Source organism: Phyllopteryx taeniolatus, chromosome 8 (assembly GCF_024500385.1).
Source record: "Phyllopteryx taeniolatus isolate TA_2022b chromosome 8, UOR_Ptae_1.2, whole genome shotgun sequence".
Taxonomy (NCBI): Eukaryota; Metazoa; Chordata; class Actinopteri; order Syngnathiformes; family Syngnathidae; genus Phyllopteryx; species Phyllopteryx taeniolatus.
This window is the reverse complement of record NC_084509.1, coordinates 31,947,053-31,971,778: the sequence shown is the minus strand read 5'-3', so window position 1 is coordinate 31,971,778 and position 24,726 is coordinate 31,947,053. Positions and strand designations below refer to the sequence as shown.

General features: G+C 47.7%; 1 protein-coding gene and 1 long non-coding RNA gene across 10 annotated transcripts in view; one reads left to right on the top strand and one right to left on the bottom strand.

The window, feature by feature from the left end:
• The window catches only part of si:cabz01090165.1 (uncharacterized protein LOC100333421 homolog), a 43,687-nt gene that overhangs the window by 13,428 nt on the left and 5,533 nt on the right, over window positions 1-24,726 (top strand). For 2 of the 9 annotated variants that reach the window (XM_061781786.1, XM_061781787.1), the window contains 5 exons: window positions 18,858-18,965; window positions 20,419-20,695; window positions 21,395-21,595; window positions 22,744-22,910; window positions 22,984-23,224. In XM_061781786.1, coding sequence (XP_061637770.1) covers window positions 20,429-20,695; window positions 21,395-21,595; window positions 22,744-22,910; window positions 22,984-23,224 — 876 coding nt within the window. In that variant the 5' untranslated portion in view covers window positions 18,858-18,965; window positions 20,419-20,428. The other 7 variants (XM_061781779.1, XM_061781781.1, XM_061781784.1 and 4 more) reach the window with 6 other exon arrangements.
• Window positions 16,489-18,961, bottom strand: LOC133482117 (uncharacterized). The gene is made up of 3 exons (XR_009789697.1): window positions 18,823-18,961; window positions 17,167-17,418; window positions 16,489-17,023 (listed from the first exon to the last, which is right to left on the bottom strand). It is a non-coding gene; the product is annotated as an uncharacterized LOC133482117 (long non-coding RNA).

Sequence of the window (24,726 nt, the reverse complement as noted above, 5' to 3'; positions counted from 1 at the left end):
GGCAAGACATGTGACAACGACAATGAACCGACGAGAACTGAAAGAAACCAGGGAACTAAATACAAACAAATTGACGAGCCAACGAGGAACACCTGGACAAGACAAGTGGCTAGAGAGAGCTGATTGGTCGACACAAAGTAGACGAGAACAGGTGGACACAACAACCTAATGAGCACACGACAAACATGGAACACAGGAAAACATGGAACAAAACTAAACACAACCCAAACCAAAACACAGACCATGACATCTTTGGGTGAACGCTCATATTTGTTTGGCAAAGTTTTAAGCCGGATGCCCTTCCTGACGCGACCCTCTGCATTTATCCGGGCTTGGGACCGGCCTACAGTTTGCACTGACTTGTGCCCCCCATAGGGCTGCATTATGGCACAAACATGGCAGCATATGTTTCTCCAACACCTGTATGTACCTTTCAGCATTAATGGTGCCCTCACAGATGTGTAAGTTACCCACGCCGTTGGCACTAACACAGCCCCATACCATCACAGATGCTGGCTTTTGAACTTTGCGTCCATAAGAGTCCGGATGGTTCTTTTCCTCTTTGGCCCGGAGGACACGACGTCCACAATTTCCAAACACAATTTGAAATGTGGACTCGTCGGACCACAGAACACTTTTCCACTTTGCGTCGGTCCATCTTAGATGAGCTCGGGCCCAGAGAAGCCGGCGGCGTTTCTGGATGTTGTTAATAAATGGCTTTTGCTTTGCATAGTAGTTTCAATTTGCACTTATGGATGTAGCGCCGAACTGTATTTACTGACATTGGTTTTTGAAGTGTTCCTGAGCCCATGTGGTGATATCCTTTACACATTGATGTCGGTTTTTGATGCAGTGCCGCCTGAGGGGTCGAAGGTCACGGGCATTCAATGTCGGTTTTCGGCCTTGCCGCTTACATGCAGTGATTTCTCCAGATTCTCTGAACCTTTTGATGACATCATGGACCGTAGATGATGAAATCCCTCAATTCCTTGCAATTATACGTTGGGGAACATTGTCCTTAAACTGTTGGACTATTTTTTCACGCACTTGTTCACAAAGAGGTGAACCTCGCCCCATCTTTGCTTGTGAATGAGTGAGCAATTCAGGGAAGCTCCTTTTCTACCCGATCATGGCACCCACCTGTTCCCAATTGGCCTGTTCACCTGTGGGATGTTCCGAACACGTGTTGGATGAGCATTCCTCAACTTTCTCAGTCTTTTTTGCCACCTGTCCCAGCTTTTTTGGAACGTGTTGCAGTCATAAAATTCCATCCCTAATTCTCGGCACCCCTGCCAGCCGGCGGGTAAATGTCAGCACAGCATGACGGAGCACAAACAGGTGAGGGCGACCAATCAGGATGGACCACTTCCTTCGGGTGAAAAGCAACAGCAGATGTCAGCATGTGTGTGTGTGTGTGCATTCTAAAATTATCTCAAGTGTATGTTTATGTGTGCATGAAACCACATCACATGAGTTTTCATCCAATGACTTCCCAACACTCATCATGTGATCATATGACTTCTCACCACATGATTTTTCATCATGTGATCACATGATTTCTCATCACGTGACCTCTCATGTGATCAGATTATTTTTCATCATCTGATCACATGATTTTTTTCATCATGTGATCACATGGCTTCTCATCTGTGATCACATGACTTCTCCTGACATGATGCCAAGTTGACAGGTTTTTGTTTGATGACAGCGTGATGAGGTAATGATCTCACGAGAGGTGGCGTGCGCCTGCTGTCCATCATCTGCAGCCTCTTTCACGCAGAACAAACGCAAAAGGTTCCGGAATTTGTGACGTATGAAATACTCGTGTTCCAAGAAGCGAACGTCCAGGGTGAAACCGAACATGCGTCTCGGCAAACACGATGGGCAACACGAAAGAAGCATTCCGAAACAGCATTCTGCCATCCTGGCATTCTGGAATCCTGGCATCGCCCTCCGTCTTCGATACGAGAAGCGTGTTCAAACTAATTAACTTGATTGTTTTGAGCAAATAATCATGAACTTAGAATTTTATGGCTGCAACACATTCCAAAAAAGCTGGGACCGGTGGCAAGAAAGACTGAGAAAGTTGTTTGGAACATCCCACAGGTGAACAGGCTCATTGGGAACAGGTGGGTGCCATGATCGGGTAGAAAAGGAGCTTCCCTGAATTGCTCCGTCATTCACAAGCAAAGATGGGGCGAGGTTCACCTCTTTGTGAACAAGTGCGTGAGAAAATAGTCAAACAGTTGAAGGACAATGTTCCTCAACGTACAATTGCAAGGAATTGAGGGATTTCGTCATCTACGGTCCATAATATCCTCCATAGAATCTGGAGAAATTACTGCATGTAAGCGGCAAGACCGAAAACCAACATTGAATGCCCGTGACCTTCGAAAACCGACATCAATGTGTAAAGGACATCGCCACATGGGCTCAGGAACACTTCAGAAAACCAATGTCAGTAAATACAGTTCGGCGCAACATCCGTAAGTGCAATTTGCAATTCTACTATGCAAAGCAAAAGCCAGATCATGATTATTTGCTAAAAACAATCAAGTTGATCAGTTTGAACATGAAATATCTTGTCTTTCTTCTGTATTCAATTAAATATAGGTTAAAGATGATTTGCAAATCATTGTATTCTGTTTTGATTTGTTTAACACAAGTAAATTCATGCAACAAATATGACAGAACTCTTGACGATGTAAATACTCGGTGGGCCCGATCTGGGAATGAATGGTGCCGTATGTGACGCCTGGGCCATGCTTTTGTCCCCACTGATTCGGACACACACGTTATAATATTTAATATTCCATCTTGTTAACGTCTATAACATATCAAACAGATTACTTTATCTACTCACACAAATTTTACAAGATTACAATATGCAGTATACTGTATAAAACAATATTTAGGTAAATATTCATTCATGGTGCTTGTTCAATGTTACTGTGTCACACTGACAACTGTTCCTAATATTTTGACCCTCTCATGAAGCTAAATCCTCACTTGCACAAAAACGCACACTGGCGTGGTCTCTCACACACTCACTCACACGCACACACACACACACACACGCACACACACACGCATGAATTATTGAGGTCAATTTTCTATTAAGGGAGCAGATGACTAATCCATGTTTTCGTGGGAGAAGAAAATAATCCTCCTTTTGTCTCTTTATGTCCTTCTAATGCGCCATGTGTGTCATTCGTTGTGTGTTTGTATGTGTGTGTGGGAGTTGCACAGAATGCAGTTTTGGCAAAGCTTCTAGATTAGTAGTTGCGGACAAATACACAAATGAAAATGTCTAATAACGGTCACCTAATGGTTAATAATAAAAACTTCATTTCGCATGTTCAATAACAACAAGCCGTGGTTCTCTGCCAAACTTAAGCAACTTCGCCAGGCTAAAGAGGACGCATAGCAAAGTGGTGATCGAGCCTTCTATAATTGCGCTAGAAACCAGCTGACGAAAGAAAATAACATCGCAAAGAGAAATTATGTAGTGAAGTTCGAAAAACAGTTGACTGCTAATGACTCTAAATCAATCACAAGCGACGATTTCCCCAAGCAGAGAACAATAAAGGACTACCTGACGACTTGAACACCTTATATTGGAGATTTGAAAAGGACACTTTCACTCATTGAGTCATTTCAAACTACTCTGTATCGGTCTGTCGTGGTGAAGAAGGAGCTGAGCCGAAAGGCAAAGCTAGCAATTTAGTGGCCTATCTCCGTTCCTACCCTAACCCTAAACAACAAGATCACAGATACAAGGGGCAAGAGGAGCCAGATGAGGGTTAGATGTTCCCCGGTGACGTGTTCCGGGCACGTCCCACCGAAAGGAGGCCCCGGGGACAACCTAGCACACGTTGCAGAGACTATGGCCTGGAGGAGCTGGGCGAAGTGGCTGGGGGGGACTGCTTAAATTGCTTCCCCGCAACCCAACTCTGGATAAGCAGAAGAAAATGGATGGATGGATGGATGGATGGATATTAAATGGTTCCTAACTGGAGTATTCTGGTTGTCATAGAAGTGGCACTCATGAGGATCTTTCAAATCTTCAAATATGTTTTTCATCTATTACAGACTCCACACATAAAGATAAAAAACCTGGAATTTAGCAGTTTTGCTGGTATCGTGCGTAGTGTGCTCCGATAATCTCAACACGAAACACCACACGCAGAAATTCCCGAGTGCTGCCGAAGGGCCTGAAGGAGTGTTGGAGAATGGCGATGTTGTCAATCAAAAGACATGCTTTCAAAAAAATACTTCTTGCCATTTGGGAACCAACCTATACAAAAGACGAGATTTTTGTTGTTTGTTTTAATTTACAGCCATTTCCATGTTCGTCAGTCAGGTTTCTTCTTGATTGGCTTGGCTACGTTCCGTTACACATCACAATTCACGGAGTCGTAGCTCAGGAGTGGTTGGCTTTCCCCACACACATGAAGATTTTTGGTCATAAATATTTAAGACTGTCATCCCCAATCCATTTTGGAGCCGATTATAGGGGCAAATTCACTCCAAACACACCTCAGACCAAAGGATCATCTTAAAGGCTGGTCTTAAAAGACATAAGATAGTCTGGCGTTTGGTCGGGAAGGTCCTTGGTCGGGAAGGGGCTGATTCGCAACAAAACACCCCGATTGTCTTTGTGTGCCTTAGAAGACATTTGGCCTCTCATCCGAGCAGGGTTCATATGCTCATACACGTTTGCTTTTTCAGGACAGCTCTAGGCTGAGTGTTGCTGTGACAATTGACTATTTTTCCTCTAAATTATAAGCCCACACAACCAAGAACAGGTTTTGCAAAACAACAGGAAGAAATACGAAGTTTCTTCAGGATGGACAGCAGGACGATGGAGATGCAGTAGGTGGTGTTGTGGGCCATTTCCTCTGTTGAGTGAGTCTCTTTCCACCTTCACGTAGATGGCCTCTTTCAAACCATCTGTCTTCCCTGTCCACAATATGCAGTTTTTCTCTGTTTGACTTGGAGGTGCAGGTAGACCGCTGAGTCTTGACCTGAGGATTTGGCCCGTCTGCGTCTACTCAGTGGTTGCTTATTTTCCCCAATATATGCATCTGCGCACTACTTACGAATAGCAGATTGCTTTGGTAGGTGTCGGGTGTCCGCTCGTTGAGTGTACCAGTCTTTGTCTCGGGGTGTTACCAAGTTTCAATTGTACCCGAATGTTGTGTTGGTTGAAAGGTTTCTCAGACAGACCTGATACATACTGAATGGCAAGATTGTTTGCCGTTGCGAAGTGACTTCCTGCTTGCCATTGTGTGATCACTTCCTGTTTGGCGTCGATCTACCTGCGCTGCTCATCAGCCAGATGTCGCCCCTCACATTAACGTTTGCGTTAGCGCTGCCGGACTGCACGCCGCGAACATCTGCTAACATCTGCCCACACTCAGCTGCGCTCGCTCACGCAGTGGGAAAGCGGCACACCGACATATGCACACTCACAGCTGCCAACGGCACAAAATGCCGAGAAAGGCGAGCCGTGACCCGCGCGTCGGCGCCTCGCCAGCAGTTAGCGAGTCACTTGACTGCTCGCGGGCTTTTTAGCGGCACGTGTGACACTTGCTAGCTGTGCGCACTTGTGTATGTGTGTGTGTGTGAAGTATGAATCATGAAATAATACTGATCTCGTCTCCTTGTCCTCTCAAATGGACATTCTCAGGGTGAAATGTGAAATCTGTTGAATTGAACCCAAAGTCAGCCGTGACTTTGTCTGTTGTATGAATGGCATCAGGTTTATTGGACCTTCTGCCATCTAATGGAAGAGCGTTGAATTGTTTTGCCTCCCACTATTCATCGCTCTACAGTATACACAGTGGGTACGGAAAGTTTTCAGACACCCTTCGATTTTTCACTGCGGCCATTTGTTAAAATCATTTCAGTTTATTTGTTTCCTCATTAATGTACACACAGCACCCCATATTGACAAGAAAAAAACGAAATTGGGGAAATCTTTGCAGATTTATTCAAAAAGAAAAACTGAAATATCACACAGCCATAGGTATTCAGACCCTATTGCGGTGACCCTCATATATTTAACTCGGGTGCTGCCCATTTCTTCTGCTCATCCTTGAGATGGTTCTACACCTTCATTGGAGATCTCTGCATGATCAGAAAAAAAAGAAAATGAGCAAGGTAATGAAGAAAAATACTTTTTCTGAATGCGAAGTTGCTCCATGAAGTGGAGGCACGCAAGAAAACCCTCTTTGGCACGCCGTCCTCCGGCATGAACAAGCGAAAGAGAAGCGAATGGGACAGCGTGTGTGCGGCTGTTAGTGCTGTAGGGTCGGAACAGCGCACACGCTGAACTAAAAAACGAAGTGGTCAGACATTAAGGTGGATGTGAAGCGGAAGACAGCTGCCCACCGCCAACGTGTGGCCAACACAGGCGGCGGAATCGGCGCAGAGGGCCTCATCCTGTTTGAGGAGAGAGTCGCTGCAATCATGGGTGACATTTCTCTCTCAGGGTTGTTGGGAGCACAGGTGGCTGACTGATCACCCACAAGGTAAATGCCAGCTATTTTTATAACTCACAACAACCTACACTCAGCCCTATCAGAGAAAGGTTCATGCGTAAATGGTAATCCAAAATGGCACCTACCCGTGTGGACGCCTATTGTTTCCGTTTTTGTGTTTTTCGTTCGTCTTTGGAGACATTACACGACTCACTTACACAAGGGGAGACTTGCTAACCATCAAGGAGGCTACTCCGGACTTTCTTTCGCCAACTTTCGCAAATCCCCTCAGTTTTGAGTTACTCGCCGGAGCAGCGACCGCAGTCTTTGGCGCCTGGAGGCGGAGGCGATCCCACAGAGGGAAGCGAGCCGGCATCCAGGTGAGGCTACGCAAGAGAGGATACAGATTGGCGTTCCCGTCGAACTACGCTCCCTACCCAACAAAATGGACGAGCTTCATCTTCTGATAAAGACCAGTAAAGACTTTGGACGTTCCGCCGCCAAGTGCTTTACGGAGACTCGGCTTTGTGAGGCTGTCCCCGATGGCGCCGTCATGCTTCCCGGCTTCCATCTTCACCGGGCAGACCGCGACATGGAATTATCGGTGGCGGGATACGCTTCGAAATCAACAAAAAATGGTGTACGGACGTCACGCAGCTCAGCACACACTTCAGCCCGCATTTGGAGTCGCTGTTTTTGAGCTGTAAGCCATTCTACTCGCCTCGTGAGTTCACATCGTTGATTCTCACTGGTGTCTACATTCCGCCTCAAGCTAACACGAACGCCGGTAACTGCTAATGCTCGGCGAACAAGTAAACGAAATTGGAAAAAAAATACACCTGGACTCACCCCTCATTATTCTCGGGGACTTCAACAAAGCTCAACTCAACCACGAACTCCCTAAATACAAGCAGCGCATCGACTTTCCTACCAGGGAAAATAAGATTTTAGACCGCTGCTATACTACGCTAAATAACGCATACCGTGCCAAACCTGGTGCAGCCCTTTAACCAATTAAGCAGTGATCAGACAAGCGTCTGATGTGGAGGGTCCGAGAGGATTTTGCACGCTTTTGTCTTAGTTCTGGCAGCGTGCAAGTCCTCAAGGGTGGGGTAGGGGGGTACCGACAGTCGTTTCAGCAGTTTTGATTGTCCGTTGCAGTCGGAGTTTGTCCTTTTTTGTAGCCAGATTGTGATGGAAGAACACAGGACTGATTCGATGACCGCTGTGTAGAACAATCAGTCTTTTCTAGAATACCGAGGAACTCCAGAAAACGGCTGACATTTTCCTGCTTGGCAATGACGCTACTTATGCTACGTGCTGTGATGTCACCACGTGATCCACAACATACTTGTAAAAATACACGGCAGGAGGAGGGGCGCTCACGCCGGCCATTTTTAGCAGCACACATGGAGCGAGGGAGTCGGGGGGGGGGGGGTGGGGAATGGGTGCTCAAAAGCTCGCTACGCGCTGCCTGGCGCTCAGCTCCTCCTGGCCGCTTCCTGGGCACGCTCGCGCCGACATCAAAGCGTTCGTTTCACACACACACTGACACTAACACTGAGTTCAAACACACAGCAACACTGGGTGCCAATCAGGTTACCATGGCAACCCTTTATGCGAATCCCCACCTTTATCTGCTTTCATGGGAACTCATGAAGTTGGGGAGAACCATGCAGGGTCATGTGACTTTGGGGGATTCAAACGCGGACTTATTGGGATGCATGTGGAGTTGGAGTCGGGGTCGTGTGCGTGCGTGCGTGCGTGCGTGCGTGTGTCTGTGCAGTCTGATAGTGGAGGAGCCCCCCAGGCTGGAGTCACAGAGACGAGACGTTGAGCCTTGATCTGATTGAAGCACACTTCACTGACTGACACAGCCGTACACACACGCACGCACGCCTGACAGCACAGTGCAGTCACACTGTGGCACAGTGTCGCATGTCATTGGCATTCACAGACGCAGCTTCCTGTCTCCTGATACACACACCCACACACACGGATACAAGCAAATGCACTTAAAACGTATGCACACTCAAACACACACTCACAAACACATGCTTGCACACATAAACACGTACACACATACAAACATACACGTATATACAGTAGGCACTCACGAACATACTTTTTGTGCAGGGGTACAGACACCCATGCATACACGCTCACACACATGCACAAAACTAATCCACAGATACAAACACACGTATACAAATCGCATTCATGCACGCACAACCAAACTTCTGTGGGTGCACACACACATACGCACTCATGCATGCATGCATGCACACGTACACGCACACAAACACACACATACACACTGCCACACGCTCACAAACAAACATGCGCACACCATCAATTGTGAGTTTAAGATGGAAGTCCGCAAAAGTGTTTGTCGTTGAAACTTCAGTTCAGTGAGCACCTGCGCCAGCGTATTATCCGGAGCGCTCGATTGACCCCGCCGCCACGCACGCACGTGATGACATCACCAGCCGTTCGAAGCGGCAGGTGGTCATTAGTAAACGTCAGACGCTAACGACGGTCTTCACTTAGCCTGTTAGCCCGTGCTGGCGTGCGCCGCGCTAAGCGTCATGGCGGCTAAGTAAAGTGACAGATGTTGCCATTTAATTGCGCTCATCACGAGTCGTCACACGCCGTCGGCTCCATTAGCACACGCACGCACACTTGTTAGCACACACATACATGCTCGTTAGCTCTCGGCAGCGTTTAGCCCGCTAATTGACAGCGGGAACATTGAAGTGACCCGCGTGCCACTTCCTGCCGGCAAGCATGGACAGGAGCGACGCTGGAAGGATACTTAATTCATTGGCTGCCGGCCGATTTGTCAGTTGCTGTTGACGGATCTTTTGAGACCCGCACAATATTGTGTTAGTCTGCGAGTACTGAAGCGACCAAAGCCGTGGCTCGCGAGTAGACTCTCTTCCCTCACCAAAAGTTTGTTTCTATAACTTTTTTTGTCAGAAAAAAATTGTTTTGGGGGAAAAGATACGTCAAGAAGAACAATGTATTTAATTACTTTACTTCATATTTTTTGTTTTGTGATGCCTTAAAATATATTTAAAAAGACTGAGGACAGACTTTTGGCGGCAAGATAATCATCCATCCATCCATTTTCTTTACCGCTTCTCCTCACGAGGGTCGCGGGCTGCTGGAGCCTATCTCAGCTATCTTCGGGCGGGAGGTGGGGGTACGCCCTGAACCGGTGGCCAGCCAATGGCAGGGCACATAGAAACAAGCAACCATTCGCACTCACATTCACACCCATGCAAACTCCACATAGGCGGGGCCGGGATTTGAACCCCAGTCCCCAGAACTGTGAGGCAGATGTACAACACACCGGACACCTTCCTCCACCTGTTCCAACCTGCTTGGACTAATTTATTCACTTCCTTACCACACTCACCATTGCTCTGGACTGTTGATCCCAATGATTTAAAGTCCTCCACCCTCTCGATTTCGTCTCCCTCCACCTCTCCCATTCACATATATTCTGTGTTACTTCGACAAATCTTAATTCCTCTCCTTTCCAGTGCATGCCTCCACCTTTCAAACTGTTCCTCCACCTGCTCCCTGTTTTCACTGCTGATCACAATGTCATCTGCAACCATCATGGTCCACGGGGATTCCAGTCTAACCTCATCTGTCAGCCTATCGCTCACCACTGCACTCAGGGCTGATCCATGATGTACTCCCACCTCCACCTTCAACTCATCTGTCCCAGCTACAGCACACGTTTTGCTGCCTTCATACATTGCTCTGGAATGTTGACTCCAAGTACTCCACCCTCGCTATCCCTGGAGCCTCACTTTCCCCCCTCCTCCCCTCTCATCATCCACATATACCTGTATTGTGTCTTACAGGGGCTAATCTTCATTCCTCTCCTATCCAGAGCATGCCTCCAACTTTCTAAATCTTCCTCCACCCGCTCCCTGCTTTCACTGCAGATCACAATATCATCTGCGAACATCATGGTCCACGGGGATTCCTGTCTAACCTCATCTGTCAGCCTATCCATCAGCGCGGCAAACAGGAAGGGGCTCAGAGCTGATCCCTGATGCACTCCCACCTCCACCTGCAACTCATCTGTCACATCTATAGCACACCTCACTGCTTTTCTGCTGCCCTCATACATGTCCTGTCTTATTCTAACATACTTCTCTGCCACTCCAGACTTCCGCATGCAGTACCACAGTTCCTCTCTGGGTACTCTGTCATAGGCTTTCTCTAGATCTACAAAGACACTATGTAGCTCCTTCTGACCTTCTCTGTACTTCTCCATTAACACCCTCAAGGCAAATAATGCATCTGTGGTACTCTTTCTAGGCATGAAACCATACTGTTGCTCGCAAATACTTTTGTCCTGAGTCTATCCTCCACTACTCTTTCCCATAAATTCATTGTGTGGCTCATCAACTTTATTCTTCTATAGTTCCCACAGTTCTGTTCCCACAGCTCTGCACAGCAACCTTGTTCTTAAAAATGGGCACCAGCACACTTTTCCTTCATTCCTCAGGCATCTTCTCACCTGCTAAAATTCTGGTCAGACAACAACCTGGTCAAAAACTCCACAGCCACCTCTCCTAGACGCTTCCATACCTCCACAGGTATGTCATCAGGACCAACTGCCTTTCCATTTTCATCCTCTTTCGTGCCTTTCCAACTTCCCCCTAACTAATTATTGCCACTTCCTGGTCCATCACGCTGCCTTCTCTCTCATTTTCCTCATTCATCAACTCCTCAAAGTATTATTTCCATCTATCCAGGACACGACTGGCACCAGTCAACACATTTCAAACTCTGTCCTTAATTGCCTTAACCTGCTGCACATCCTTCCCATCTCTATCTCTCTGTCTGACAAACCTCTAACGACCTTTTACTCCTGTTTTAGTGTCCAACCTAGCATACAGGTAATATGCCTCTTGTTTGGCCTTTGCCACCTTTACCTTCGCTCTACATCGCTCCTCCATGTATTCCTCTCCTCAGTCCTCACAGTCCCACTTCTTCTTCGCTAACCTCTTTCCTTGTATGATTTTCTGTACTTTAGGTTACACCACCAAGTCTCCTTCTGCCCTTGCCTACCAGAAGATACACCAAGTACTCTCCTGCTTGTCTCTGATAAGCTCCTCCTGTCCACCGAGAGCCTGCCTCACCTCTTCTCGAAAAGCCACAGAGCACTTATCCTTTCTCAGCTTCCACCACATGGTTCTCTGCTCTGCCTTTGTCTTCTTCATCTACCTCCCCACCACCAGAGTCATCTTCTTTGCTGTCGAGCCACACTCTCCCCTACCACTACCTTACAGTCGGTAACCTCCTTCAGATGACATCGTCTGCGCAAGATGTGATCCACCTGCGTGCTTCTACCTCCGCTCTTGTATGTCACCCTATGTTCCTGCCTCTCCTGTAAGAAAGTGTTAACTGCAGCCACTTCCATCCTTTTTGCAAAGTCTACCATCATCCGTCCCTCCAAGCTCCTTTCCTGGATGCCAAACTTACCCATGACTTCTTCATCACCCCTGTTTCCTTCACCAACATGTCCATTACAATCTGGACGAATCACGACTCTCTCTGTCTGGGATGCTCAGAACTACTTCATCTAGCTCCTCCCAGAATTTCTCTTTCATTTATAGGTCACATCCTACCTGTGGGGCATAGCCACTAATCACATTATACAATTTCAAGTTTCAGCCTCATCACTCGATCTGATACTCTTTTCACCTCCAATAGATTCTGAGCTAACTCTTCCTTTAAAATAACCCCTAATCCATTTATCTCCCCATCTACACCATGATAAAATCATTTGAACCCTGCCCCTAAACCTCTAGCCTTACTGCCTTAGCTGCATTTCGACCGGCACCCTGCAGGCGCTGGTGGCGGACGTTGTTAACCCAGGCCACGACCAATCCATTATGGAATTCTTTGGATGAATGCACATATTTGTTTGGCAAAGTTTTAAGACGGATGCCTTTCCTGACGCAACCCTGACGCATTTATCCGGGCTTGGGATAAACCCTTATGCCCCCCAAAGGGCTGCATTAACAATTTCTTTACAAATATGCAACTAAAAACGCACCGTGGGCGACGCTGACTCAGCGCATGGCTCAATTGAACAACAGCAGCTTGTTTACATGGTGTTCGTGATTCACTCCATCAACTGCGTCATCTTTTCCCAACATCATGACACACTTTCTACTACCTACCGGGACACATATTCTGTCTAAAGCATACATATGCAAACTCTGTTGGACTGACTTCCAACATGTTGCCATTTCTAATCGTTATCTTCTCCTCAAAAGCTGCGTTGATCTCAAATCCAAAGCGATACAAGGCTGCCACCTGCAGGGACCTGTTAGTCATTACAGAGGTTTACAAACCTGGGCGAGACCCTCTTCCAAGCCTTCCCAGTGAAAAATGTACTTGGCGGATATATTCATCAGCGATAGTAAAGGCTTGACCAATACAAATGTCAGTGGCAGTGAATGAGTTAAGGACTGCAAACGTGTCAGAATGAAAGCCATCTTTGTTTGGCATCAACACGAAAACACACCCTGCGTCAACACACACACACGCACCCGCACACACACTCACACACATGCACACGTATACGCACGCAAACAAACGTTTGACCCTGTCCAGATGAGTCCCCATAAGTTGTGATTCCATGAGATGAGAGTGTTTGTGTGTGTTTGTGTGTGTGTGTGTGTGTGTGTGCGTGTTTGTTAATGCGTTTGAGACTGTGAGTGAAGACGATGGTTGCCATCAAATTTTGCCCTTATTAAGCATTTCTTTTATTTAACAAAATTGGTTAGAGCGTCAGCCTCACAGTTCTGGGGTCCGGGGTTCAATCCCCGGCCCCGCCTGTGTGGAGTATGCATGTTCTCCTCATGCCGGCTTTTCTCCGGGCACTCCGGTTTCCTCCCACATCCCAAAGACATGCGTGGTAGGTTAATTGACGACTCTAAATTGCCCATAGGTGAGAATGTGAGTGCGAATGGTTGTTTGTTTATATGTGCCCTGAGATTGGCTGGCAACCAGTTCGGGGCGTACCCCGCCTCCTGCCCGATGACAGCTGGGAGGGGCTCCGGCACTCCCGCGACCCTTGTGAGGAGAAGCGGCTCAGAAAATGGATGGATGGAAAATATAAGAGTGCCAACATGCAAATGTCACACACTTGTGCTAAAATATGAAAATGTCACATTTCACTGCAGCACTTTTTATTGAACATATCTTTTCTCTTCCTCGTCCTCCTCCTCCTCCTCATCATTATCATCATTAGAAGGTATCTTGATGATTGAATTTGCGGAGAGTTTTCGGTTTATTTTTAGGTTGTAAAGCTTTCAGTTGGGTCGGAACCTTTCTTGGAGTCGCTTCGTGTTTCTGTTGGGCCTCATCCAGTGACAGACCGGCAAGCGGCGCAAATGTTTGTTCAGCAACACAACGGTGCGAGCCGGCCACATTGGAAACAGCTAAGACATGTTTGGCTCTTTTCTATTTGCACTTTATGTCAAAAGATGTTCACGTTTGAGAATCTTTTATAGTAGGGCTACAGCTATCGAATATTTTCAGAATCGATGATTTCAGACACAAAATTATTTTGCATTATTAAACTACAATACCAAAGCAATGTATTCATGTGAGGTGCAAGTATTATTTTTGTCCACTTGGGATTCTACACTACAGTATCTGTGACTTTGGATACGTGTGGTTTAAAAGGCGGGACCTGGCCTGGTGAGTGATGTGGCAGTCAGCCAATGAAAGCTTAGAGTTGATTGGTTGCTAACCGGCTAACCGTTAGCCAATCTACGTTCCGAGTGCCTCAGCGGGCGTCAGTTGCGACCGTGCAGCTCGTGGCCGAAGGTGCTTGTGATGTGTTTAGTTTGTTTGCGTTTGTTCAGTAAAGCGATTTTTAAGTGTTAAAATAGGTTGTATTCATTAGCTCAGATTAGCTGATGATGCAGTTGTGTCAACTAGTTCCGCTCTGTAGTTGACACATTGGTGTGAAATGACCCCAAACTTCAGACATTCCGCCTTTTACGAACTCTTTCCTCCTGACTTTTACTGCAGTAAGTCTGCAGTAACGTTAGTCCCTCCGGAAAAATAATCCCAGCGAACCTTTGAGGCAAAGATTTTGCTTCAACTTTTTTGTAATGGAATTATTGAAGTTATTTGAATAATCGTTGCAGCCGACTTTGAAGGAACAGTTTAACCTCAATATAATGGACTAATATGGCCGGATGGTCGTCCGTTACATTGAAGCACTATTTTTTTTAAACTATATGCACCCAGGCGGTACGGTGGACGACCGGTTAGAGCTTCTGCCTCACAGTTCTGAGGAGCGGGGTTCAATCCCCGGCCCCGTCCCCGCCTGTGTGGAGTTGGCATGTTCTCCCCGTGCCTGCGTGGGTTTTCTCCGGGCACTCCGGTTTCCTCCCACATCCCAAAAACATGCATGGCAGGTTAATTGACAACTCTAAATTGCCCGTGGGTGTGAATGCCCTGTGTGCAAATGGTTGTTTGTTTGTAAGTCCCCTGCGATTGCCTGATGATGGCTGAGATGGGCTCCAGCATGCCCGCGACCCTAGTGAGGAGAAGCGGCTTAGAAAATGGATGGATGGATGGATGGATATATGTACCCATATTACTGTACAGTACAAATTATTCTTTTTTTTTTTTTGTGGCCTAAAACGCCCAGTACAGTTATTCTAAATCAATATTTCAAAATCTTATAATATAATATATAAAATATGTGAAAGTTTCACATTTTATCCAAACTTCCCACACCAATGTGCTTGGTCATGGTGACATTGTTAATGTACAGTACTCATCATAGGCGAGTCACTTTCATGAGCCGTGAGGAATTAGTGTGCTTCCTACTTCCAAATCCGTTGCCAAACGTGAACAGCTTGACAAAAAAAATGTACTTTACCAAAAAATAGTATGTTGCAGACTTCAAAGACTGGTGTTTTGTTTTCATTCACATTCAACATGGCCACCACATAGGCACAGAAGCCATGTCTTTTGGAATTGGATCTAGTCATATTGTATATCTGTGGCCCGGAAATACTCCCTTTCTCTGCCTGCATTGCGCCACAACGGCAATAAACAACAGCGGCCAATTCTGAACTAACAGACTTTGTCAACAGCATTATAAGTGACAAATGGAAACTATTTTTGAACACATTGTTCAGTCACGACGGTCCGTTTTATCCAATATCCATTATATCTCAGTCCTTTTTATCGAGGTTACACCGTATTTGTTACTTGACAGACAGTAATGCCAATATTTGTCGTCGTTTGTATGATTTATTTGAAGATTGATTACCTGCTTAAAGTGCAAGAAGTTATCAAGCGGGTGACTTGGAACTCTGACACAATATAAGAGTAAAATGTCACCAATCAGAGAAGGAGGAAGACACCTGAGAGGCCCTCCCAGCTGGTCATCCCCTACCTGAGGGAACGAGAACAAGGTGGACGAGAAAAGAGCGACAGACGCAACAATTTTGTCGTTACATATGTATCAGGTCTGTCTGAGAAACTCGGAAGAAATTTCAACCAACACAACATTCAGGTACACTTGAAACCTGGGAACAACCCGAGACAAAGACCAGTACACCCAAAGAGCGGACACCCGACACCTACCAAAGCAATCTGCTATTAGTAAGTAGTGCACCGATGCATATATTGGGCAAAGTAAGCAACCACTGAGCAGACTCAGACGGGCCAAATCCTCAGGTCAAGACACAGCGGTCTACCTGCACCTCCCAGACAAACAGAAACAAAAATGTTCATATTGTGGACAGGGAAGACAGATGGTTTAAAATAGGCCCGAGAGAGGCCATCTACGTGAAGGTAGAAAGGGCCTCACTCAGCAGAGGAAATGGCCCATGACACCACCTACTGTCATGAACATGGTTAGGGCGACGGCGAGGAACGCAAGGCAAGAACATGGTGGACCCAATTGCAGGGAAGCAGGGAGGCAAGGCAGGAGTGCGGGAATCTCAAAATAATAATATTTAATCACAATGATAAAACAACTGGCGACTATGACATGGCAAGACATGTGACAACGACAATGAACCGACAAGGACTGAAAGAACCCAGGGAACTAAATACAAACAAATTGACGAGACAACGAGGAACACCTGGACAAGACACGAGTGGCTGGAGAGAGCTGATTGGTCGACACAAAATAGACGAGAACAGGTGGACACAACAACCTAATGAGCACACGACAAACATGGAACACAGGAAAACATGGAACAAAACTAAACACAACCCAAACCCAAAACACAGACCATGACACCTACTGTATCTCCAACATACAACGCCGTCCTTGCGAAGAGACTCAATCATTTAACCTCAACAAAGAACAACCAAACAATACTGACTTAGCACATTTTGTACAGCTGAATATAAGATGCAAAACGACATTCGTTAAGATGCCTTGAGAGAGGCGGGCCTCGTCGTTCTCTGGAAACTTCCTCGTTAATCTCGTCAATCGCGGAGATTCCAGGGAACGATGGCTGCGTTAACAGGTTTCACGAGGGAGAAGAAGAAGAAGAAGAATCATCTTTTATTGTCATGAACATGCATGCATGCACGCACACGAAATTTGTTCTCTGCATTTAAGCCATCACAGTGAACACATACACATACACATACACACCGGAGCAGGGGGCAGCTGAAGCGCCCGGGGAGCATTTCGGGGTATCGGTGTCTTGCTCAAGGACACCACAGCCGTGAGTCCGGAGGATGTTGGCGGATGGTCCAGTCGGGGTTTTGAACCTAGGTCCCCCACGGTGGCAGGCGATGATCTTAACCATTGGGCCACGGCTGCCCAGTGAACGCCGAAGCCTCTTGAAGGGTCAGGGGCGTGTCCTTAACTCGAGGGCTTTCCGTAGCGACGCTCGGGATCGACCTGTCGTGGAATGCCAACGCACGTGAACAGATGAAGCCGGCCCACTCGGATCGGAGGCCAAAGCGCGACAGTCCGGTCGCCATCCATTCCAATCCCTGAGGCGATTCTTAGCTTGTGTTGTTTTGTAAGACGTCGTGTTGTGTTGCGTTACTTTGTTATGTTCACTGTATTACATTGTGTTACAGCTATCTTCGGGGGGGAGGCGGGCTACACCCTGAACCGGTCGCCAGCCAATCGCAGGATACATACAGACAAACAACCATTCGCACTCACATCCACACCTACGGGCGATTTAGAGGCTTCAATCAACCTAGCATGCATGTTTTTGGGGTGTGGGAGGGAACCGGAGTGCCCGGAGAAAAGCCACCCAGGCACGGGGAAAACGTGCAAACTCCACACAGGCGGGGCCGGGATTCGAACCCCGGTCCCCAGAACTGTGAGGCAGAGGTGATAGATAACCAGTGGTTCACCATGCCGGCGCAGATATAAGAGAATGTAAAGAACTAAACTGTTTTTAAAGGCACAATGAGTGTGCTTAGTCGTGTGTTGGATGTGTGGCAAAAAGGGGCGCGGCCTAGCGAGTGCCATCAGGACCTGAAGTTGTGTTGGCCAGTTAGTCCACGTGTGAGTGGTGGCCTACAACAGCTCCTTGCAAGTGTGTTCATTTCCTATTTGTATTGGACTTTTTGTGGCTTTCAGTCAACATCTGAAAGCGCATCGTCGACTGTGCCACATGCGAGGGCATCGAATTTCCTTCGTTGCTCCATTTGCCTTTTGACTTCACCCGGGGATAGACGGAAGGACGATGGATGTTTGACGGATGGCGGCGTGCGGCGGGACCGAGACGACGTCGCAGCGTCCATCCATCAGCCGGCGGGAAGCCAAAGCGACGGCGGCCCCGCAGCACGGCACGCTAATGTGGCGTGGAAAATGTCCCGTGATGGAGCGACACGGGTGCCGAAGAGGGCGAGCGGCGGCGTGATGCATTGTTTGAATGTCGGGAAGGCTTCCCGCTGCGGAATGCTCGGCCTTAAAGAAGCGGGAGAGGCGGCCAGGCCTTTGTTTTTATGACGCCCTTGACGAAATGTCCTTCAACATCGTCAACAAGAGCATTTCCGGTCACCTGGCAACCAACACTCGGCTTCATTCACCTGTCAATCGTCTTCTGACTTTCGCACTTGTGACTTCCTCCTGCCGCCGCACAAGCTCAGGGGACATGCTAGCTTTTTATCGGAAGTGGGATGTTCCCGAATGTTTACATGAGGGTGTGCGCGTGAGGTGATCCGTGTGCATGTGTGTGTGTGTGTGTGCGTGTAGTTCGGCTAACAAGGTAGCCGGCCGGTCACTACGACGTGATTGCTGAAATATTGATTTTTCATGTGATATCAAAGTATCCCATCATACTTAAGCACGAGCATCTGTCTGTCTCTCGCCTGCAGGCCGCCGACGGACACCCGGACAAGCCGATGATGGCCCGGTGCTGCCTTTAGCTTCGTCTCCGCAGCCACGCTCACGTGAAGAGGACCGCCCCCTCCGTCGCCGCTCAGGTGCTTCTGCGTGCCGATTGGGCGAAACATGTGATGATGTCACACCTGTTGGTGTCACAACAAGGACATCCGTTTGAGCGTCCTGTTAGCTCCTTAGCGTGCCAAAGTTGCAGCACAAATCCTCACTAGTGAGTGGGAACGTGTGTGCGTGCGTGCGTGCGTGTTAAAAGGTGAGTGTTGTGTGTGTGCGTGTAATGAATATGCACACATTACACGCAGCCATTGCGCATGCTCGTGCGCGTGATGTTGACACGCTAGCAGACGGAGTCTTGAGGCCCAGAGGATTGTGGGTATTTGCACTGATTCTACTGCCATCTGGACACACAAACACGCGTACATTCACGTGCGTGCGGTAATGTGGTCGCCATGACGAAACACGTGCTCAACTTAACTCACTGCAGTCATACATCGTGTGTGTGTGCGTGTATATTTGCCTGTCTATTTGTGTGTGTTTGTGTGTCTGTCCGTCTGTCTGTCTGTCTTTCCATGCGTCTGCGTCTGTATTGATGTATGTGTGTGTCTGTGTGTATTTGTTTGTCTATCCGTATGTGTGTGTGTCTGTTAATGTTTGCGGGGTGTGTGTCTTTCTATCCTTGTGTGTGAGTGTGTTTATGTACTTATGAATGTGTGTGTGTTTGTCTGTCTTTCTGTGAGTGTGTGTGTGCGTGGGTACTTACGTATGTGTGCGTTTATGTTTGTAGGGTGTGTGTGTGTACGTCTGTCATTCTGCGAGTGTGTGTTTGTGCATGTGTGTTTTGCGTAGTGGGGGACCACAAAGCCTCGAGCATGAGTGCATTTCCCTTCCCTTCCGGAGGAAGGGAAGTTCCTTCTGTCCAGTAAAAACCCAATCAAGAAAATGTCAGAAATAAATAAGTGTGTTCAGCGACGACGACGACGACGACGAGGCCTCACATTTGCCTCCTGTTCCTCGTCTTCTGCTGCATACTGCTGATTTACTTTGTGTTGTGTTGCATGACTTTATTCCATTGTGTTAGCTCGAGTTATACATTTGGTTGTGTTGCATTACATGAGGCTATTTTGTGTTGTTGTGAAAGGACATTGTGTTCCATTGTGTTTTGTGTCAGGTTGTCTTGCGTTGAGTCGTGTTATTGTTCCTTATGTTGTGTGGCACTGTCTCCTTGTGTCGCATCTGGTAGCGTTGCGTGATATTCTTACATTCTGTTACCCTAACCCTGTTGCGTGAAGCTATTTGGATTACATTGTGTGACATCGTGTTAGCTGTATTGCAGAGTTGCACTGTACACGATGTACGTTGTGTCGGCTTGCGTTGTGTTAGATTGTAGGGCTCCAACTTAACAATTATCGATTCAATCTGTCAATATTTGTTTCCTATGAATGGATAAAGTCAAGTCTTTTTTCATTTCCATCCCTATACTCAAAACAGGTTGTGTTTTGGTGTATGACCGAGTGTGTGCGTGCGTGGTGCCAGCAGGAGCGTGACCATGGGGGGCCCGTCGCCGCCCCCGCTGCTCCTGGTCCTCCTGGCGGCGTGCTGGCTCGTCCGCCTGGGCGCGTCGTCGCCGTCGTCCATGTTGTGTCCCAAGCGCTGCACGTGTCAGAACCTCCTGCCGTCCTACACGGTCCTGTGCGCTAAGACGGGTCTGCTCTTCGTGCCGTCCAACATCGACAGACAGACGGCCGAGCTGCGCCTCATGGACAACTTCATCACTACGCTGAGGCACCGAGACTTCGCCAACATGTCCAGCCTGGTATCTACTTCCTCATTAGCATCACTGAGCTACATGACCATTCTGATGGGCAGCTGCTTCTTGTGCTTAGGGCAGAGGTGTCAAACACATTCTTGTCATGGACCACGTTGTCGTTCGTTTTTTCTTCAGAGGGCCGTTGGGACTGAAACCACATAAATGTACAGGTCTGGAGAAAAATGACAAAAACACTCCTATTTGGACCAATTTGAATTTGGTATTTGGAATGATGTTATAAGTCCATCCATCCATCCATCCATCCATTTTCTGAACCGCTTGTCATTGGCTCATCATATGAATATGCTAATGCGACTTGCAGCTAGCACCAACAACATCCTAAGTAGCTAGTATGGTAGAACCAACTAATAATGTGAACCCACAGCAGAGAAAAGGGAATGAATTTATGGTGGCACAAACTAACGTGAACCCCTCACAAAGAAGCGGTCATTCTGACCCGATCATATAACTGCATGAACACATGTTTAGGCCTGTAAGCTTCCTTTTAAAGAAATACCCTTTCATTGTTTTGAATGTCCTCATGCTTCCAAGAATGGGACCGGACCTCCCGTTAGGTGTACCGGGCGCTTCTAAAACCCCGCGTGTGTTCAGTCAGGATCCGATCGTCCGTCCGTGTCTTATGCGGGTCATCTATCGGTCTACAACATTAGCGGCTCACGGCTTGTTCGCTGTTGTCGTCATCAGATCCACCTGACGCTGAGCCGTAACACCATCAGTCAGATCCGCCCGTTGGCCTTCGCCGACCTCCAGAATCTCCACGCCCTCCACCTGGACGCCAACCGTCTGACCACGCTGGACGACGCCCACTTCCAGGGCCTGGTCAACCTGCGCCACCTCATCCTCGCCAACAACCAGCTGCACCGCATCTCCCAGGGAGCCTTCCAGGTACAATAATGCCTTATTCACGTTTCTAGATTTCCACAATGCAGGTGCATGTCAGTTCATTATATAATGGTGGAAATGTCTTTCATATCACAAGTTCAATTAAAATACTCAAATTAATATATTGCAGCAATCCTTAATGCAATGTTTTCAGCCTTTTTTGGACCCGGGAAGAAATGAATTCCAGATCGCGGAAGCATTAATAAATAGCATGCAAAAGGGGCACGGTGGACGACTGCCTCACGGTTCTGAGGACCGGGGGGCTTCAAATCCCCGGCCCCGCCTGTGTGGAGTTTGCATGTTCTCCCCGTGCCTGCGTGGCTTTTCTCCGGGCACTCCGCTTTCCTCCCACATCTCAAAAACGTGCATGGTCGGTTGATTGAAGACTCTAAATTGCCCGTAGGTGGGAATGTGAATGTGATTGCGAATGGTTGTTTGTTTGTATGCGCCCTGCGATTGGCTGGCAACTGTACCCCGCCTCCTGCCCGACGACAGCCGGGATAGGCTCCAGCACGCCCGCGACCCGCGTGAGGACAAGCGGCTCAGAAAATGGATGGATGGATGGATGGATGGATGGCATGCAAAGGCCCGCGCAGCCTGTGTCAAAAGAATGTCTTTGCTCTTCACAGCAATACCGACTTTATTTTTGACACCGGTGCCTCTTGAATGTCGCAAGAGACTCAAATGTCATGAATCGCACTGTCACTGAAATTCGGGGTGCCAAAAGTACACGATTAGAAATGACCGTGTCTGTACAAAAGGCCCGATCGAGTCACAATAGCAGTCCACGCGTAAAGCCTGCTGGCAAACGCCAGCGCACCAAAAGTCTTTATTCATGGCACATTGTGACGCACTGAGGACAAGCGAACTACAAATGCCACAATGCAGTGCAACAGCTGGCTCACCCAACCCCAGGCGCCCCGCAATCATTTCGTTGCAGGGTATACATGCGGCTCGAACGCTGTTGGTAGTATCTGCGTGAGCAGCTGTTCTCTGGAATTAAAACAAACAAGAAATCAGATGAATCCAAAGTCCAAAGAAATATTCTTCTAACAGCTACAATCATTGAATTGCACCAGGGTAATACATTTTCCAGCATTTCTAATTGATTGGTTCCTCGTCCCCGGTTTAATTGAACCCCGTCTCGGCAGGACTTTCTGGAGACACTGGAGGACTTGGACCTGAGCTACAACAACTTGGTGGACGTCCCGTGGGAGACCATCTCCATGCTGGTGAGCGTCAACACGCTCAGTCTGGACCACAACCTCATTGAGAGCGTTCCCGAGGGAATCTTCTCCAACCTGCACAAGCTGGCCAGGTGCGCTCGGAAGCTGGCTGTCGCCGCGCCGGTCCCGACATTCCCATTCAAATTCTGTTTTTGTTATGTACAGGCTGGACATGACGTCCAACAAGCTGAAGAAGATCCCGCCCGACCCGCTGTTCCTGCGCATCCCCGTCTACGCCAAGATGAAGGGCTCGCCGCTGACGGCCTTGGTTCTGAGCTTCGGTGGGAATCCGCTGCACTGCAACTGCGAGCTAGTTTGGTTACGGCGGTTGACCCGCGAGGACGACCTGGAGACCTGCGCCTCCCCGAGAGACCTCGCCGGGAAGTACTTCTGGACCATCAGAGAGGTTGGCAGTCATCGCAGTACAGTGAAGCCCTGTTTATTGTTGGGGACTCTTTCCAGACCCACGGCCAATAGGTGCAAAGCCGTGATGTAGAAAGAACCCGTTTCCACATTTCTTTTCTGTAGTTTGACTTTTTTTACAGACCGATACCAGTATGGGTATTCACTCTTGAGTAGGCTACTCACCAATACTGAGGACCGATAGCACCAGTACTGTCCAGGGGGACTTACTCAATGTCCATTTTTTTCGTCTTACACGTATAAATGGCTGCTATCAGGAGCCTTCACGAGTGCCCCATTCCTTGAAATAAGGAATCAGTATTGGTATCGGGCCAATACTGACACCTGGAATCAGTACCAGTTCATTCCTGGTTACATGCTTGAACACATTTCACAATTATTATTATTATTATACTTGTATCTTCAATTTATATAGTGCCTTTCAAAAAGTCCAGGCTCGCTTGAGAGCAACTGAACTTATTAAAACCCACTTCAAACTATTGAAATGCACTTTGCGCACGAGCGAAGGAGGTCGCGTGAAGTCGGACACAGCGTCTCGCCTACGACATGGGAACGAGACACCTCATTTGAGCATTGAAGATTAACCGTCCTCGTTTCAAAATTGACCAACCTCATCATTTTACTAACATTCACCAACTGACGAAATGTTTCCCATTAAAATGAGTGGAAATGGATTTCATCCGGAATGAAGTTATATTGACCTTATTTTTGTGTGCGTGGTCAAAAATCAATATTGTACAATATAGACAGCCGTTCAAAGAGCCTTTATTGTGGAGATAAAACAGGACCGGTTCTTCGCCTTTTCACATTCAGTACTCCTTCTGGTCGCAATGGCTCCCGCGACGCAACACGAAAGCCTCATGGTGCACAGTGTCAAGTATCATCACATCAAGGCGAGTTTTCAAAGTCTGCGGCCTTTCTTTAAACGCTGCTTTGTCAATCTGTTCAATTGCAATAGCGAGTACACGATAACGTGAGCATACGTGCGCCGTATTTGTACGCGTTTGTATTTGCATTGTTGGGCCAAAGGGTCGCATCATTGCAAGCTGACGGGAAACGGCAATTTTGGGATTTTGGCACTTTGAGGTTTTCAGTTGGGTTGTCTTTGTTGCGACTTCATACAAATTAGACACACCAGCTCGTTGGTGTTAGCGTGATGGCTGCGTTCATCTGTCTTGAATCCATATTGTTCCCACATCGTTGCGGTGGCAGGCTTAGGTTTTGGAACCGATTCCATTTGTGGCGCTCGTCGTCACCAAACGTAGCTTTGAGGGCCCTTGCTACGTTAGTGCCTGCATTTCAAAAGTACGCACACACGCTCGCACATAGGCACGCCTACGGCCAATCAGGGGCAGGGTGGGATGGGCCCCTCCTGCCCTCCGATAGCTCTGATTGGTTTAGAAACCAAATGAGTTTTATGCGTCTGCTTTCAAGTCACGTTTCTTACTCCAATGGCCGGGCGTACAGGGGGAGCCTCGCTTTTTT